Source organism: Hipposideros armiger, unplaced genomic scaffold (genome assembly GCF_001890085.2).
Source record: "Hipposideros armiger isolate ML-2016 unplaced genomic scaffold, ASM189008v1 scaffold_95, whole genome shotgun sequence".
Taxonomy (NCBI): domain Eukaryota; kingdom Metazoa; phylum Chordata; class Mammalia; order Chiroptera; family Hipposideridae; genus Hipposideros; species Hipposideros armiger.
In genome coordinates, this window is record NW_017731445.1 from 522,964 (window position 1) to 539,542 (window position 16,579).

At 44.3% G+C, this 16,579-nt stretch overlaps 1 protein-coding gene across 1 annotated transcript in view; it reads right to left on the minus strand.

Moving 5' to 3' along the window:
- The window catches only part of SLC1A1 (solute carrier family 1 member 1), a 77,473-nt gene extending 61,260 nt beyond the window's left edge, over nucleotides 1-16,213 (minus strand). The window contains exon 1 of the mRNA XM_019645916.1: nucleotides 15,881-16,213. Within this exon, the coding sequence (XP_019501461.1) occupies nucleotides 15,881-15,971 (91 nt within the window). The 5' untranslated portion in view covers nucleotides 15,972-16,213. The remainder of the gene's footprint in view (nucleotides 1-15,880) is intronic.
- Between the last annotated feature and the right edge of the window lie 366 nt (nucleotides 16,214-16,579).

Sequence of the window (16,579 nt, forward strand, 5' to 3'; positions counted from 1 at the left end):
GTCTGTCTCAGGTAGAACTGACGCTCTAATTAGTTCAGAAGTTGTGGAAATAGGGTGAGATGAGAGAGTAACTTTGACCTGGCCCATCAGATAATCACATTCCCTTAGTCCTAAAACTGATCGAGGAATGGACATATAACCCAACTAGGACTCAGTGAAGCTCAAATTAAGGCCCAGGAGTCTTGTTTGAACCTATAAGGATCTGAAACATACTCTTTTCTGCTGGGTATGGTACAGGGACATGGAAAACCCGAGCTGTGCTGGCAGCTATCTCACCACCAATGGGAGTTTTGCCTGAGAGTACAAACAACACAGGAATGTAGAGACTTTATTTAAAGCAAAAAAATGTCAGGATGATATCGTTTGAACCCCTGAATCCAACGGTAGCTGAAGCCAGTTACTATTTTAGAGCTCTTAAGCAATCTGAGCCCTAAAGTCTATGCCTCATCACCCACACACACACACACACTTTTCTGGCCTAAATCTTTTTGACCTGAATTATCTGTCATTTCCAATTAAAAGAGTCCTACAGTATAGGTGGGGAGAGAGAAGGTGTCCTTGGTGTTCTGGTGCCTCCTCCATCAACCACACCAGCTCTCTTTGCATGGAAGAAAGGCTGGCTGGTGTTGAGCAGGGCCCTCTAGATGTGGAGGCCAAGGGGATGGGCCTGTGAGACAGGGCACGGTGGCAGAATGGTCGCGCTGCTATATAGTTACAGAGGTGGCGGGAGCCATCATACTGCTTATTTGCCATAATGCCCATAAGCAGCAGCCACCAGTACCACCAGACATCATCACACTAACTTCTGGGCCATCATTCATAGAACTTGTACCTCTCCAACACTTCCTTTTGATAACAGTGTCCCAAGAAAATCTTTTAACACAGCATTCAATGTAATATAGCTCTGTGCTGGTTATTCTCCATCTGTCCTTCGGCTTTACCTCTGTCCTTCTTTGCCCGGCTTTGTGCCCTAGGAGGCTGATCTCTAAAAAGTATGTAACCCAGGATTCTTTCCTTTCTGGCTTTGGCTGGGTTAAGGAGAGGCACCAACAGATCTTTAAGAGGGAAAGAGAGAGAGGTCAGGGTATTTATTGCCTTTACTCCCTCCCTGACTTGCCACTGTTCTAGCAGTGGCTGCGTTCCTCTGTGGCCATAAAGGGCCTCCTGTCATGTGGCCCTCCTGACACAGCCCTAGCCCTCAATGGACTATGGTAACACTCTCCCCTTCCTCTAGCTTGTTCAGGCATAGGTGAGCTAATAACTTCTCACAGTTATGAGTCCTGGGTGCTTCACCATCCTTTGTTGGTTTCCTTAACTCTGCCTAACTCTGCAAATAGTCCCTTGAGTGAATTGTTCAGTTAAACCTTGTGAGTGAGTGGATCATCTGTTTCCTGCCAGGTCCATAACTGATACAAGCCTGCAGGACCTTACCACCCTCAACTCATCATATTCAGTCACAACAAAACCCTTTGTTATTTCTATAAGCTCCTTGCTTCTGTGCCCTTGTTCACACAGATTCCCTTTAGGGTAAAACTCTTTGTCACTATCTTTGCCTAGTGAACGCCTACTCACCCCTCAAAACCTCCTCCAGAAAGCCTTTTCCAGGCTCTCTCCACAGGTGGAATGAGTCTCTTTTCTGGGCCCTGCTGACCTTCACCTGCATTTATTGTCTCCTCTTATAGAACTCTGTCTCCATGCCTCCTCACCCCCAACTCAAGCTCCTGGGGCATAAGCATTGTATGCTCACTTCTATATTCCCATTGTCCTAAGCACTGAGCCTGACACTCCATAGGTGTTTGAGTAATACCTGCTACATTGAACTGAACCAGGAATACATTATTGTTGCTATTTAAGGCACATGCCCAGGAAGCCACGACATTTTCTACATGTCCTCTTGTGTTATCATCAAAACTGATTACAAAAGGCAGGAGAAAACAGCTGAAAGAGAATGCCATTAGCAGAGCATGAAAACTGGGCCACAAAAAATGTGGGTACAAATTCTGCCACATTGTCGGCATCAAACTCAGAGGGGCATCATAAATGTGGCCTCTCCAGTAACTCCTGACTAATGAAATTATCTTCCTCTGACAATGGCTATGGTAATCAACCCATGAGAAGTCCGGTGCCTGGTTCTTATGCCTTAGGACTTCTCCCAGGCTTCTGGGGCTCCTGGAGTTCAAAGAGCCCCTTGGGTTCAAGTGAAGATGAGGTTGGTTGTAGGACCAGTTCACAGGAATCCAATCTTTCCAGCAAGCATCAAACTGGCTTAGAGCCCCAGCTCATAAGTGAGCCTTTCAATCTAGGGACAACCAGACTCTTCCTCTCCCCCAAAGGTGTGTCAGCACCACACATGTGTGGTTGGGTTATTTCCTGACATACATATCTATAACTTGGCTTGTGGGTTCTAAAATCTCCTATTTTCTACCCCTGGTCTATTTGTTTTAGTTCTTTCTTCCCCCTGTTAAAATGGTTCATATCTGATAATCTCATGGTTGACTGTATCTATCAGTTTGCTTTATGCATTCTTGTGAAAGACCTTTATCTTGTAGTCACACTCTACTCTCTTCCTTTCTTGTTTGGCCTCCAAGTCCCTGAAGGAATTACAAGTTCCCTCACCCAGCTTTGTAGGGTTTAGAGAGGTCCTGGAATCCTTTGCTTTCTGAAAGACACACCTTTTCCTCAGGTTTTATACCAGATGTCTGAGAACACTACCTCTTTATAGTAACCAGTTTTACAACTCCTGTAAGCACCTTCCTGGTTGATTACACAATCTTAGGAAACCTTCTCTCTATGTATAAATGAAATCTTACCGTCTCCTCACCAGTGGCTTTAGTCAGGAGAAATTTGGGAGCAGAGAAACAGATCCACCTCTGGGAGAAAGAAGGTAGCCAGTCATCCTGAGTTTTCTAGACTTGTCACAAGCCTGGAATGCCCAGTTTGGTGAACACTGCATTCAGAATGCTAAATCTAAAATTTAGCTAAAATGTTATTTAAACTGGGGTTCCCTGGGTTTCCTCAGCCTGTTCCTCACCTCTGCTTCAAAACCTTGTGTCACCTTGAACTCTATTCTCCCTGATTTCTAACCATGCAGCCTGCCTGCCAACTGTTTACCTTTCTCTCCCAACTTCTGTAGAGCTGTTAACTCTGACCTCTCCTTCTGCACTCCAAGAAGGATTACAGAAATATTTACTCCTATCTTCAAACAGTTAAGGCATATTTGAAGAATTTCATGATATTTCTTAAATTAAAATGAAAGCGGTCCCCAGTTTTGAAAGGCTGGGTCAGGAATTTCTGTCTGTAAATACCTTGGATGCTTCTCTTAATACTCACTGTAAGAACAAAGGCAAAGACAAGTCAGCATGTTTGATTATTATTTGTGGAAGGGAAGAACACTCATGTATAGAATGCTAAAAATGCCATATAGTCTCCAAAAGGGGCCCATGTGCCTTTTCACACAGGATGAGAGTAGGGGCCCAGAAAACACACAAAGACAGCATTGTATAGTAGGGTCTTCAAATATGGTGGGTACAAGCTTTTCACAGTAACACTTAAGAATTTTTAGTCTTAGAATCTCAGAAGGATTTGTTGAGGAGGATCTTCAGTCCCCTTTCTAAACCGTATTGCTCTCTCAGACAACAGATGTCCCTGGGGCATGGGCAGGGGCTGTAGAGGGGAGCCAGAATCTGTCGAGAGGGAGAGAGGGAGTGATTGAGAGAGAGAGAGAGAGAGAGAGAGAGAGAGAGAGAGAGAGAGAGAGAGAATATCTAAGCAAAAGGCTCAAATCCCATCCACTGCAATTTGCCGACCCCTTCCCTGGAGCACGGAGCACAGAGCACGAAGCACTGAGCAGGGTTCACAGAACCTATAAGGTTCAGTGATGAGCACTTTGGGTCACTTCAAGGTTCTGGGTCTTAGACTCAGTAAGTCCAACCTTCTGTGGTTATTTACTTGAGGTTAAAAAAGCAATCAAATCTTACTCGATCATTTCCTCTTAAACAACTGTCGATGCAAACTTTATTTATTTATTTATTTATTTCAAAATAAACAAGCCAGTTGGAGATTACTGGAAAATACTAATATTCAGTGCAGGTGGCCAACCAATTTCGGAGGAGATCTGGGTATGTTTCCCGGGGTCTGTGGCTTCTGAACTGGCAACAAGATCTTCATCGTGAAACTCAGGATCTCCTCCACGTAATGAAACCTCAGCATATCCTTCAGGCGTAAGAAAGGAATCAATGAAGAGGAAGCAGAAATGGAGCAAACCTGTTATGTTTCCTGGTTGACAATTAACTTTTGCCAATAAAAAGGTAAAAACCCATCTTCAGACTCTTTAAAGACCAAGTGTAGTGTTTATCCAAGCAGTTCAAGCTCAAGGTCTGTTGGAACAGGCAGCACAGACAGGCTAATTAATAACTTATCATAGAAATAATCTCCAGACAGGGAGAAAAATGGGCAGAATTTGGACAAGGATGTGAAAGGATGAATGGAGGGGGAAAACCTAAAAATTAATTCACTATAAGACACAGGAGTTGTTGACAGGAATGTAAAGTACAGCATAGGGAATACAGTCAATAATATTGTAATACCTATTTATGGTGTCAGATAGAGACTAGACTTATTGGGGTGACACTTTGTAAGTTATATAAATGTCTAATCACTATGTTGTACACCTGAAATGTAATATTGTATGTCAACTGGGATTGAAAAAACAGACAGGAGTTGCTAAGTACCACATCCAAAAAGATGCTACCACTCAAGGCTGATTCAGTTATAAGCCATGGCCCAACTTTGGGAAACCAGATAAATCTTCCATTTTTTGTAGTCCAGTGAATTCTCTCGAGATCAGGCTGGTTCTGGTGTTGGTTTCCTGAGAAGGTCAGATCTTCTTCAGGGTAGAGAGATACCCTCCAGTTTGGGAGTTTCAGGACCATGCTAAGCTCACACTAAAATGGCTAGGACCTCCATAGTAGGAGTTAAACATATTTGGGATGACTTGGCTTGGATAGGAGTTCCCCAGGGTCTTCATTAAAAAAAAACCCATCCAAACAGGTGGGTAACTAGGGGATCAATGGGATAGGCTCAGCAAGGATTTACCTCGTCTTCAATGAAGAGGGTTTTATAATCAGTTAAAAATATTTTGGGGCATCTGCTATCAAGGAGGTGCAATGCTAGATGCTATGAATGTGACAGACCCATGTAAGAGAGCATTTTTTATCCTCAGGAAACTGAGATAAGGAAGAGAAAACATAACAATATATGTATTAAATAGTAGTTCCATACAATACTGAAATTGGACATACGAATAAGATAGAATAAAGGACTCTGTACTCATATAATGATCACTACCTGGGCTTGTAATCTTTCCAGTCTACAAGTCCAGGAATCCTAGCACACCTGCTCAAGGCCACTCTGGTCTCCTTTAGGACTCTTTCTCAATTCCACCTCTCTTTGGTGAAGGCCCTTGGTACCTTGTAGCTTTCTTACAGCACTTAACACTTAGGCTCATGTTAGTGATATCTGTGCATGTACTGCCTTGGATAGACTAACACAAAATACAGATTTCAACTCTGCATCTCTTACTGGTAATATCAGTACTTGTTCAATTTAAATTGAATTCCTAATTGATTGCTAAATGAATAGCTTTTCTCAGCAATTGATAACACTTTTCATCCATCTTACATGCCAATTCCCTTTGACTAACAGTGGCTGCCTGGAGGCTAGTTATAGGGATTCTGAGGCCATAACAAAGTTCGAGGTGAAGAGGGCTGTAATCGATTAGTGACGTCTGCCCCAGGGCAGGATTGGGAGTAGTGGGGCAAATGCAATAGTTTAATTTGGGAATATAAATTATGGGTTATAATAGCACAGTGAAGTAAGATTATCTTGGACTGAACAGTCAGAGAAGTCTATATGATAAAGTGGGAATTAGACCCATCTTCAAGGATGGGTGGGATAACAGTGGGTGAAAACACACGAGAAGAAGCATTAGGGTAGGAAAGCACAACACATCCTAGGAAAGCAACTATGAAGCAAATTCAAATAGAAGGTTTATGAGGTGTGATCACAAAAAACAGTGAATGTTTAAATTAAAAAAAATGTATTAAATAAAAGACACATTGCCATTAATCCGCTTCAAAATACTCCCCCTCACTTTGAACACACGTATCCCATTGTTCTTGCCACTTTCTGAAGCAATTCTGGAAGTCCTCTTTCGTGACTGTCTTTAATTGCTCTGTTGCTGCTGCCTCAATGTCCTGAATCGATTCAAAACATTTACCTATTATGGTCATTTTGACTTTGGGGGAAGAGCCAGAAGTTGCACGGTGCCAGGTCCAGTGAATAAGGTGGATGAGGACACACCATAACGTTTTTATTTGACAGAAATTGTCATACCAGAAGTGATGTGTGACACGGAGCGTTGTCATGATGGAGGATGAAGTAAAGACACTCACGAAAAAGGACTTCCAGAACTACTTCAGAGACAGTGGCAAGAATGATGGGGTAAGTGTGTTTGAAGCGAGGGGGAGTATTTTGAGGGGGATTAATGGCAATGTGTCCTTTATTATAATAAATATTTTTTTTAACTTAAACATTCATCATATTTTTTGATCACACCTTGTATGTAGAAGAAGAATGGGGGAAAGGAATAAACACTGGAATTCTCCAAGTTAAGGGACAGAATAAAGAAGAGATAAGAGACAGAGGGGATGGAGCAAGAAGGAAGATAATAAGCTTTATTTAGATACTGTGCAAGAGTGAAGTCTGCATCAATGATTTAAACTATCAATTAGGTGTACTGAGGTTTGCTAGGAAGGAAGTAGCCTTGTGTAATGCCGAATAACCTCAGTTTTGGAGTTACCCATACTGGGTAACTTGGTTTCAGAGTCCCAGCTCTGACTGAACTCAGCCCCTGACTTTAGCCTGGTAAATTTCAGTCTCCTCATTTGTAAAATGAGTAAACTTCCTACCTCATTGTGCTAAGGGTCAAATGGGAAAGAAATGTGCATAAAACTCACAGTAAGCCCTTAATAAATATCAGCTATTAGGCTTGGTTAACCACAAGGGACAGAATTTTTCAAAAGATAAAATTTGTCTCCCTCACTATCTCATAATTTGGGGAATCTTATATGAAACCTATAAAGTGGTTAAGTGGCTCAGAAAACAATTAATATATATGAAATATGGAGAGAAAATCAGCTTATTTTCCAGCAATGAGAAGAGGCTTAGAGATTAGGCTTTCTGAAGTTAGGCATTTCTTGCGAGTGCATTTTTTTGTTGACTTAATTCTTTACTGAATTATATAAGTAACCCGGTAACTCTTAGCAATAGAACAGAGGTAGAAAAATAGTTGAATTTTACCATCTCATTTACGCTGTCTCCTCTAAAGGTTTCCCCCTTAGTCGAGTAACTAAATGTAGTTTTAACTATTTGTGAGCACTGAACCCAGATAGCTGTCTCAAGTGCAGTTATAAGAATAAACACACAGTGCAGGGGCCCTCTGAGGTGCTTTCTGAATTGAAGTTCTGGTACCAAAGGCCACCTCTTTGCTTCAACATGCAGACCTAGCAGAGTCACATGATGCTTATTTCAGGACCCTTCCTGGACACGTGAAGATCTGCTGTGATAACTGTTCTGTCTGTGGACACAATTAGGGACTCTGCAAGGGAAGAAGGGCCCTGGCAACAGAGCTGTCAACCTGAGCATGGAGCGATGGGTGGGAGGGTCTTATCGCCTCAGTGTTGGTTCTCTGTCTTGAGGTGGAAAAAAAGGCACAGTGGGGACCACTGACTGCCCTGAGCTCACACAGCTGGGGTTGGGCCTGGGAGAGGAATGACCCAGGACACAGCATGAAGTGTCTGTGAGCTGGGACAGGGTCCATCCATCCCGGAAAGTGCAGGAGTGTTTGCTGGAAAGAAAATATTCTACCTCTGGTAATGGAACATGCAGCCCAAAGGTAGGGTAGTAACATTTCTGACAACCAGTGAGTCACCAACACACTTCCTTTCCATTAACAGAGGTGTTACTGTGGAGCTTACTAATTGCAACAGAGCACACTTTGTTGCAATTTAGGGCTGTTTCCTCAGCAAGTGTAATGAATTAGCTCCTTCTAAATCTATCCATGAGCTCTGAAGTGAATTATTGGATTAACAGTTAAATGTCTCCAATATTGTCTTCTTCTAGATGTATGTTTAACATTCAAAATAGGAAAGGCCATTGAAAACGCTTGCTCCTTTAATAGACACTGCTGCAGGGGAGTTTAAATGGGCCACTCGATGTCATCTAAAATGAGTTCATTTTCTTCGAGGGTGCTTGAGTCCCCACAGTGTACATGACCACAGATCCCCATTGACACCAGCACCAGGGAGATCTGCAATTCCTCCGGAGAACAGATCTTCCCTGGCACCAGGCCAGTATATCACCGACTCCCTACAGGACAGTTATTTTCAGTCTCAGCTCTGTTACAGGTAATCACAATTTCTCACCAGTAATTAATGTGGAAAACTTTCTCTCCTTACAAGCAAGTGCTCACTCCAGCCTGTGTATGCCCTCCAATAGCTAATTCCTAATCCCATTTATTTACACCTTGTCTAACTAACCCAGGGTTGTTACCCACCCGAGCGACTGTATGAGCGCCGCCACATTCTGATTTAGCAGACAATTTTCTACATCTTGTGTCTTCATTTGAAGCTTCCTTTATTTCTTATGCCCACTGCTCAAATGTTTGATAGGTGGGTAAGTTTGATTCTGTGGTTTTATTGTACTGAATAAAACAGTAGATCTTAGATTAAGCAACATTTAACAAGATATTGAATATTTATCAACCATCTTCTCTTTTCTGAGTATTAAAGCTGAACAGACAGAGACATATATACACCCTTTTCCTCTTCTCTGTACTTTAGGAATTTACATTAAAAATCCTCCCAATAAATGGCATTAAGAATGCATATACCAACCCTGGTGTGCAGAGTCTGACACTCAGAAATAATTATTTTAACATTCATTTTATAATTTTGTGTTTAGATAATTTTGTGTGAGGTTTTGGTTTGATCGACTTGAGGTATATACCATGTATAGAATAACCAAATATCAGAATCTTTTGTATGATTTCCTAAAACTGGTGGATTGATTTGGTTTTAAAAATGAAAGCACCAGGCATAGGCATTCAAACCCCAAAATTCTTTTCCTGATTCTTCAATATGTGGAACTGGAGCCAAGCCAGCTAAAGGCTCTCTTTTCTAAGGTACTTAAGCAGATACATGCAAGATACACACACACACACACACACACACACACACACACACACACACATACACATACACACACACACATATACACACACGCGCACGCACGTGCACACACACAGAAAGACTAAGTTTGTTGGAACTCATATTGCTGCTGTAATGAATCATCTAATACTGACATAGAACATTACCCCGGTAACAGCCCCATATACAATATACATTATTATACTCAAGTCACTGAACAAGCAGTTCAAATGCAGAACAAGTGACTCAATGTTAAGGTCATTTGTCCTCCACTAATGACCTTTAACCCTCCCTGAGTTCCCTACAGAACTCTGGCTCCTAACAATGAACTGAGGAAGACTATACATACAATCACAGAGCTAAAGGATCTTAAAGCTAGAAGGAACCTCGAGAGACTTTCTAACCCAGGGTCGGTAAGTATGCAGCACACATGCCACTACTCCTTGATCCTTAGCCTTTGGCAGACATCAGCAATCAATTTTAATCCTTTGGGAGTTGCCACATGAATGGAATCCTCTGCTCTTCCAGCTAATCCAAACCCCTCTTCTTTCTGATAAGAAACAAAAGCCCAGAGAGTTTAAGTATCAGATATACTTTATGACATAGCTTTTAAAAGCCTCATTACATTAAAGTCTCATTTCATTTTCCAGTGCCTGCTAGGGGGGACAGGAGTATTTTGTCCTTAAGGGGTCTATAATCTTGTTTTGAGGAAGCAAAGATTAACATGCTTGATATATGAAAGGTCGAAAGGTCGGATAAATAAGTTCTCGAACTTTCCACAGTGTCAGTGCAAGGATGGAAAGTTCACGAACTTAATTGTCCTGAACTGTTCATATATGTAGACTGTCAATTTATCTTAATGATGCAGATCAGAGGATGCTGAAATGAATTTATGGTGGAAATGGAAAAGAATTTATGGCATAAATAGAGTTGAAGCTAAGCTTTGGACTCATTTATTCACTCAATAAACAGGGACAACATTTTGCTAACTCTCTGGGTCATAAATGACTCAACAACAGCAAACGTATTGAGCTTATCACGCACTGTGACAGGTGCTGTGGGTACAGAGAGGGGCAACACAGAATCTCTTCCCTCAGGGGCTTATGTGAGAGGCAGGAAAATTTTAGAATATATTCTAGCTATAGAGTAATAAGTGCTAAGCAGCTATTGGTGCTATACAGTGGGAGAGCATAATAGTTCTTTACAAGCTGGTGCCTCTTCCAAGACTCGCTCTTCTGCCAGAGATCACCTCCTCCACCTCCTGTGGACCAAACCCAGCCAAGCCTCATCAGGTTAACCCACTAAAGACCTTGCACAGCTGGCTTTTCCTCTCCACTCCCACTGCTGCTGCCCAGCGGAGGCCTCCATCTCTCCCTGCCTGGACCCTGACAGTAATCCCTGGGTGGTCTGCCCCCCTGTAAGTTCGCCCTCCTTGGGTCCATTTCCCACATCCATTCACCTCAATGATGGTTTCTAAGCACAGCTCTACCCATGTCATTGCCCACCTTAATCCTCAGGACCGTGTCTGAACTCCTCATCAGCATGGCCCTCCAGGATCTGGCCCTTGGCCGCCTCTGCCACCTTGCTTCTTTGTTTTTTCATGTTCCTCCATCACACCCTCTGCTCCAGTCATGCAAAGCCATTTGGTTAGAAGGTGGGAAGGACAGACTCATGGACACAAGTGTAAGGGTAGGTTTGAGCCCAGAGTAGAGACCAGCATGGCAAATCCCACTGGAACAGTGTTCCTCCACTGCACACACTGCAATTCTGAGTCCTGTGGAGGCACATTTCTGTGCCTTCTCAGTCTTGGAAGAGAAGGGCAACTACAGACCACAGGGTGTGGTACAGAATCCCTATTCCCCACCCCAACACAGCACACAGCCAGATGACCAGGGTTCCCAGCTGGGTCAGCAAGGACCACATATGAAGGGACATAGGAAGCCACATGGAGGAGGAGAAGGAGGGGAAGGGGAGAACTAGGAAGACCTGGTGTTGTCAGTTATTATTTGGATCTCAGTTTTCTCATCCAGATGATGGCAAAAATGCCTGCTTAATAGTCACAAATTTTTTTTTTCATTGATTTTTCATAAGTATTTCCTAAGATTTCACTAGCCATTATGGAAATGAGATTAGAAGAATGTAGTAAGTAAAATGCATAAGTTAACTGCACTAAACCCGTATCTGTTTCCACCCTTGCCTCTGCAGTCTGTGGTCAAAAGAACAGCCAGGGAGAGCTGATTTAAATACAACCAGACCGTGTCATGGCTCTGCTCAAAGCCTTTTAATGGTTGCCCATCTCCCAGTAAAAGTGCAAGTCCTTGTAAGAGCTTATACCATTCTAGTGCTCTGTCCTCCTTCTAGCCTTCCACTTCTTCCCCCCTCCTCACTCCACCCCATGCGCTTTCTTGAACAAGCCAGGATGCTCCCCGAATATCTGTGAATGTGTTCCCTCAACTCTTTCCAGTCTTGATTCAACTACCCCCTTCTCAGCAGGGCCTTCCTCTTACCCTGCTTAAAACTGCAACTCCCTCAGCCCCCTCCCTGCCTTCAGTGACTCTAGAGCACTCACCATCTAACATACTCAATTGTATTTTACCCACTTGCTGTTGGCTGCTTACCTCTTTCCACTTGAACATAAGTTCCATGAGGACAGGGGTTTTTACTGTTTTGGTCACTGCTGTATGCCCTAGCTCTAGAACAATCCCTGGCACACAGCAGATACCCAATATATATTTGTTGAATGAAGGAATGATCGAATTGGTTACTGCAGGTATATTCTAAGGCTGAGCTGATAAGAGGCCCAGCAGTATCAGGCCTGGGACCTGCCAGAGCAAAGGAGCTTCATGGATAACGAAATACACTTTGAACACTGGGGTACGCAAAGCTCCATGCAGGTGAGGTGCTGGCGCTGGAACCAGGCTGAGCTGCAGCCAGCTGGCCAGCCCCTGGCCTCAGGGGCTTCACAGACTATAAAAACAGAGCAAGATGGCATATCCCATGACTCAAATTAGCACTACCAGAGGTCCAGCGTAGGAGAGGCAAGGCTGGGGCAGGGGTATTACTAAGCACGTGCAGGAATTCTTCTTGATATGAGACAATGGAATCTGAGCCTGGAAATGACTGCTTCCTTAGCGCTCCAAAGAAAATTATTCAGAAGGAATAAGCCTGCCTGCTTTGTCATGTAAATAACATCTATTTCCTTTCTTGAAAATCCATAAGCTAGAAATCAGGTTTTTCAAATGACTGAAATAAAGCACAACCTGTCTGGATAGAAAGATCAGGCTTCATGCTGTGAACGGTGAGGATTCCATGAGTGCTTTATGAACATGATACACGATGTATCATTATTGGGTGACTTGAATCAGAATGCTCTGGCATAGAATTCTCACACAGCGATTATTGTGCTTGGACAGAATCCCCACTTCGAGCTCAAAACGTCTTTCCTCAGAATTTCTGCCTGTTAAATGAACTGAGAATCAGGCTATGGGGCACAAAACAAAATGATTAATCCTTTCCATATCCTTTTAAAAAAAATGAATAATGCTCTGGAGTCTGGTATTTGCCTAGACGGAGCATGTCATCAAAACAAGTGAATCACCTCGGACTGTATATTACGGGCCAGTCACTAAGCACAACACAGAAATACCACCAGAGATAGGGTTTCATAAGAAAACATTAATTTCTTCAAAATCAGATTATTCAGATTTACCTTAAAATAACATATATCGAGTGCATATTATGTGCTAGCCACACAACTGTGTATGTTCACATTGTTTTAACCAGACCTAATAAGAAATGATGTAATAACTAACACCCCTTTTCCAGATGAGGAACTTGAGGATACCAGAGAATAAGAGATTTGTCTAAATGGTAGAGCCTGGTAGTGCTAAAATTCAAATCCGGCACTCTTGACTCCAAGCTTTGTGTTCATTCTGCTGCACTATAGAAGTAGGTAAAAGCCTATTAGAATTGTAATGAAAGTAATGAAAAATGTTCCCAATGGTATTTTAGTAAGGGCCTCTCATCTGAAAATCCAAGCTATTATTTCTAGAATCTTGTAGGCTTTCATAGAAATTAACAAATATGTTCAATTATCTATTCAATCCCTTTATCTAATGAATACGAATTTGAGGAAATGTTTACCTCTTAGCATCTCCTTGTCCATGAAAAGAATTAACTTTCATATCTAATAAAGACAACCTTTAATTTCATTTCCCCTCACGTACTATGTATTGAAAAATCAAAGGCTTTTAGCTGGTTCATACTTTAGCCCCTCATTTTAATAATCAAAAAATTTAGAATGTCAGGGCTGCTGAATGACAGCAGGGATCATATATTTCGGTGGCTATAATCAGAAGATAACATCCTGTCAGGGTAGTTAATACATTTAAGAGTTTTTACTTCTTTAAGATCCACATGCTAAAAGGTCCAGCAAGGAAGCTGCATGTGAGTGCTTGTGGTTTTCTTTATCAATTAAATTATAAAAATAAACTTATTATCATGACCTAGAGAGGGCTTATGGATAGACTTAGTGTTACTGTTATAAGTTGGCTGGAATTTCACTTCTGGTTAAACAGAAGAGATTGTGGAGACAACAGCAGTACAATTTCCACGCAGGGCCAGTGCTCTGAAGAAAGGTAAAAAGGACTCCAGAAGTGCCTGTGATGGGCACAGTGGGGTAGCCTAGGCTTGACACTTCTCAGACCAGGAGCAGAAACACTTGGGCACTGTGCCCAGTATTGCTCCTACAGGGGCAAATGTGCAGGAAGACTTCAGCTGGGCAATTACAGTTTTTATATGGTGGTTTTCCTTTCTGAAGAAAAGTATCTGAATCAAGCTTCTGGGCTCACTGACATTAAAAATGGAGGAAAATGCCCACCTGACACCAAATGCCATGTCTGCAAAACAGGCATGTAATCAGTCCCTCTTGACCCTGAAGATGTATTTATGCAACAGGTTCCAAAGGCCAGGACACAACTGCTCAAAATCCTTTCCAAACCAGCTTCCAGTGAATCGGTAGACTCAATGCTGGTGCAACACTTGGTTAACAGGTTGAGTATCTCTGGAGAACACCCTGGCTGAAAAGGAACTGGGAGGGAAAGACTGGCCTAGGGTTACCCCTGAAAACTGTCCTTAAAAGGGGCTTTAACAATTAATTCTGAACTCCTATCACTAGGAAAACAATCAAGGCCATCTCATCTATTTTGCTGCAGGAAAATCAAATCACTCTCTTCGTGACATCTGTTACTTAAATGTAGTGAGGCAAGATAAATCTTCCCTGAAAACCTCACTAAGCCCCTTGGCCCTTCTAGGGGGAAATACAGTAGAGGTAAGCAGTCGAGACTTGGTTCTCTACTTCTTTCTTCCCACAAATGGCCTCTGCTAAGGCAATTTGAGAATGTTATTTATTTACTAGAAACCTGACTTTTACTTTGCACAAGGTTCTGGAGGAGTAAATCTGGGGGACCAAAAAGGGGAGCAGACAACACCAAATATTCTGAGATGCATAAGCAGCAGCTGGAGAGGAAGATGCATGAGGTTGGGAGAGGGACAGGCTGCCCCCCAGCAAACCCAGCTTCTGTTTCCACAGGTAAGGTGGGGACTTTGAAGAAGTCTCACCTGCTGGGTGTCCTCACCTGTGCAAGCTCAGGGGAGAGGAGACAGGCATAGCTCCAACCTCAAAGAGGAGCATCCTGGAGCCCAAGTTGTAAAACAGACAACCTGGCAGAAATCCAGAATTTAATACATTGGAACAATTCATACCTCTGAGCAATGATTCAGACATCCACCTAGGCCAGTGATCTGTCAGGAGTGAATCACTTAAATACATCTTGGTTGAAAAACAAGCAAATATAACTTAAAAGTTATTTTCAATAGAAAAACAATGTGGAGAGCAAGGAAGTTCAGGGAGGCTTTCTCTGCACATTAGCTGGGTAGGAACGGGGGAAATTTGAGTTCTCCTAGCACTTTTCTCCCCGCACCCGCTCAGGCCGTGACCTTTTTGCCACAACTGCACACCCCCGAATTCAGCACGAATCGGGCAGGTTTTCAGAGCCCGGGTGCTGGCAGTTGGTGCTAGCTGCCTGGGAAAGCCCGGGTTGAGCGACACTAACACTCCCATCCTCCCTACTCAGCCCCGCCATTCCTGAGGCTAATTGGACTGCCTCTTCCAGTCCAATTGAGAACCATAATCCAAACTCAATCTCTGTCCCGGCATAGTGGTTCAGGCAAAAAAAAGGGGGGAGCAGACAGCCCCCCCCCCAATTTAATTAATTAATTAAACCATGTTTGCTTCCACATGGGCAGAACCGGGAGCTACCTGCTTCCCTGTCTCCCTTCCAAGCCTTTTTTATCATTTTGGGTAAAGCAGGATTCAGCAGCTTGTGGAGCACCCAAATGGGAGTCCCCAAAGGAGCTTTGTTCTTCGCACGCAGAAAGGAATACCCTCGAAGGGGAAGCCCCCACGTAGAGTCCGAGGCCGAGAAGGCGCGGAAGGACCCAGGCACCGGGTGCACGAGCGCCTGGCCCACCCTCCCACCCGTCCGCCCCGGCTGCGGCCTGGGCGCCGGGAGCCCGTGAGGGTGCGCGCGTTGCCCACCCGCCGCGCCGCTCACCTAGCACCACCGCGGCGACGGTGGAGAGCAGCAGCCAGTTATTCCTCAGGAAGCGCTTGTAGTCGCATCCCTTCCTCGCCAGCTTCCTCATGGCAGGCGCTTGGGCTGAGAGCTGCCGCGGCGGCGGCCGCTATTGTGTGCGGGACTTGGCCGAGCGTGCCGGAGCCGGGGACCCGGGACAGCCGCGGGCTCCGCGGCGCAGCGGAGGCGGGATGCGAGCGCGTCGGAGAGAGGGTGCACGCTGGCTGCTGCAGCTGCCGCTGTCACTGCTGCTGTCGCTGTCACTGCCGCTGCTGCCGCCACCTGAGACCGCGCGAGGCGCCTGCAGCTCGGTGGATGTGCGTGGCGGACGCGCCTGGCTCCTCCTGCTGCCGCCGAGGTCTGCGGAGCGCGGGCCAACCAGCGAGGAAGGGGGGAGGAGCGGCGGACTCGGAGGCTGTAGGTGCGTGTGTGGAGTCCCCGCGGATTCCGTGGAGCGGGCGTGGGAACGCGCCCAGCGCGGGAGGGTGGAGTTGGGGCACCTATTCCGGGAACCCTGCGCCCCGCCCCAGCCTTCAGAGGGAGTTTTTCAGGGTGTTTTTTGGGATCATGCTAGGTTTTCGGATTTAGGGTTTCCTCCTCTCTGTAATCCAGAGAGGCGGAGCCCTGGCCCCTTTGGTTTGGCCTTCATCCTGCACGCGTCCTCCTCTCCGCTTTCTC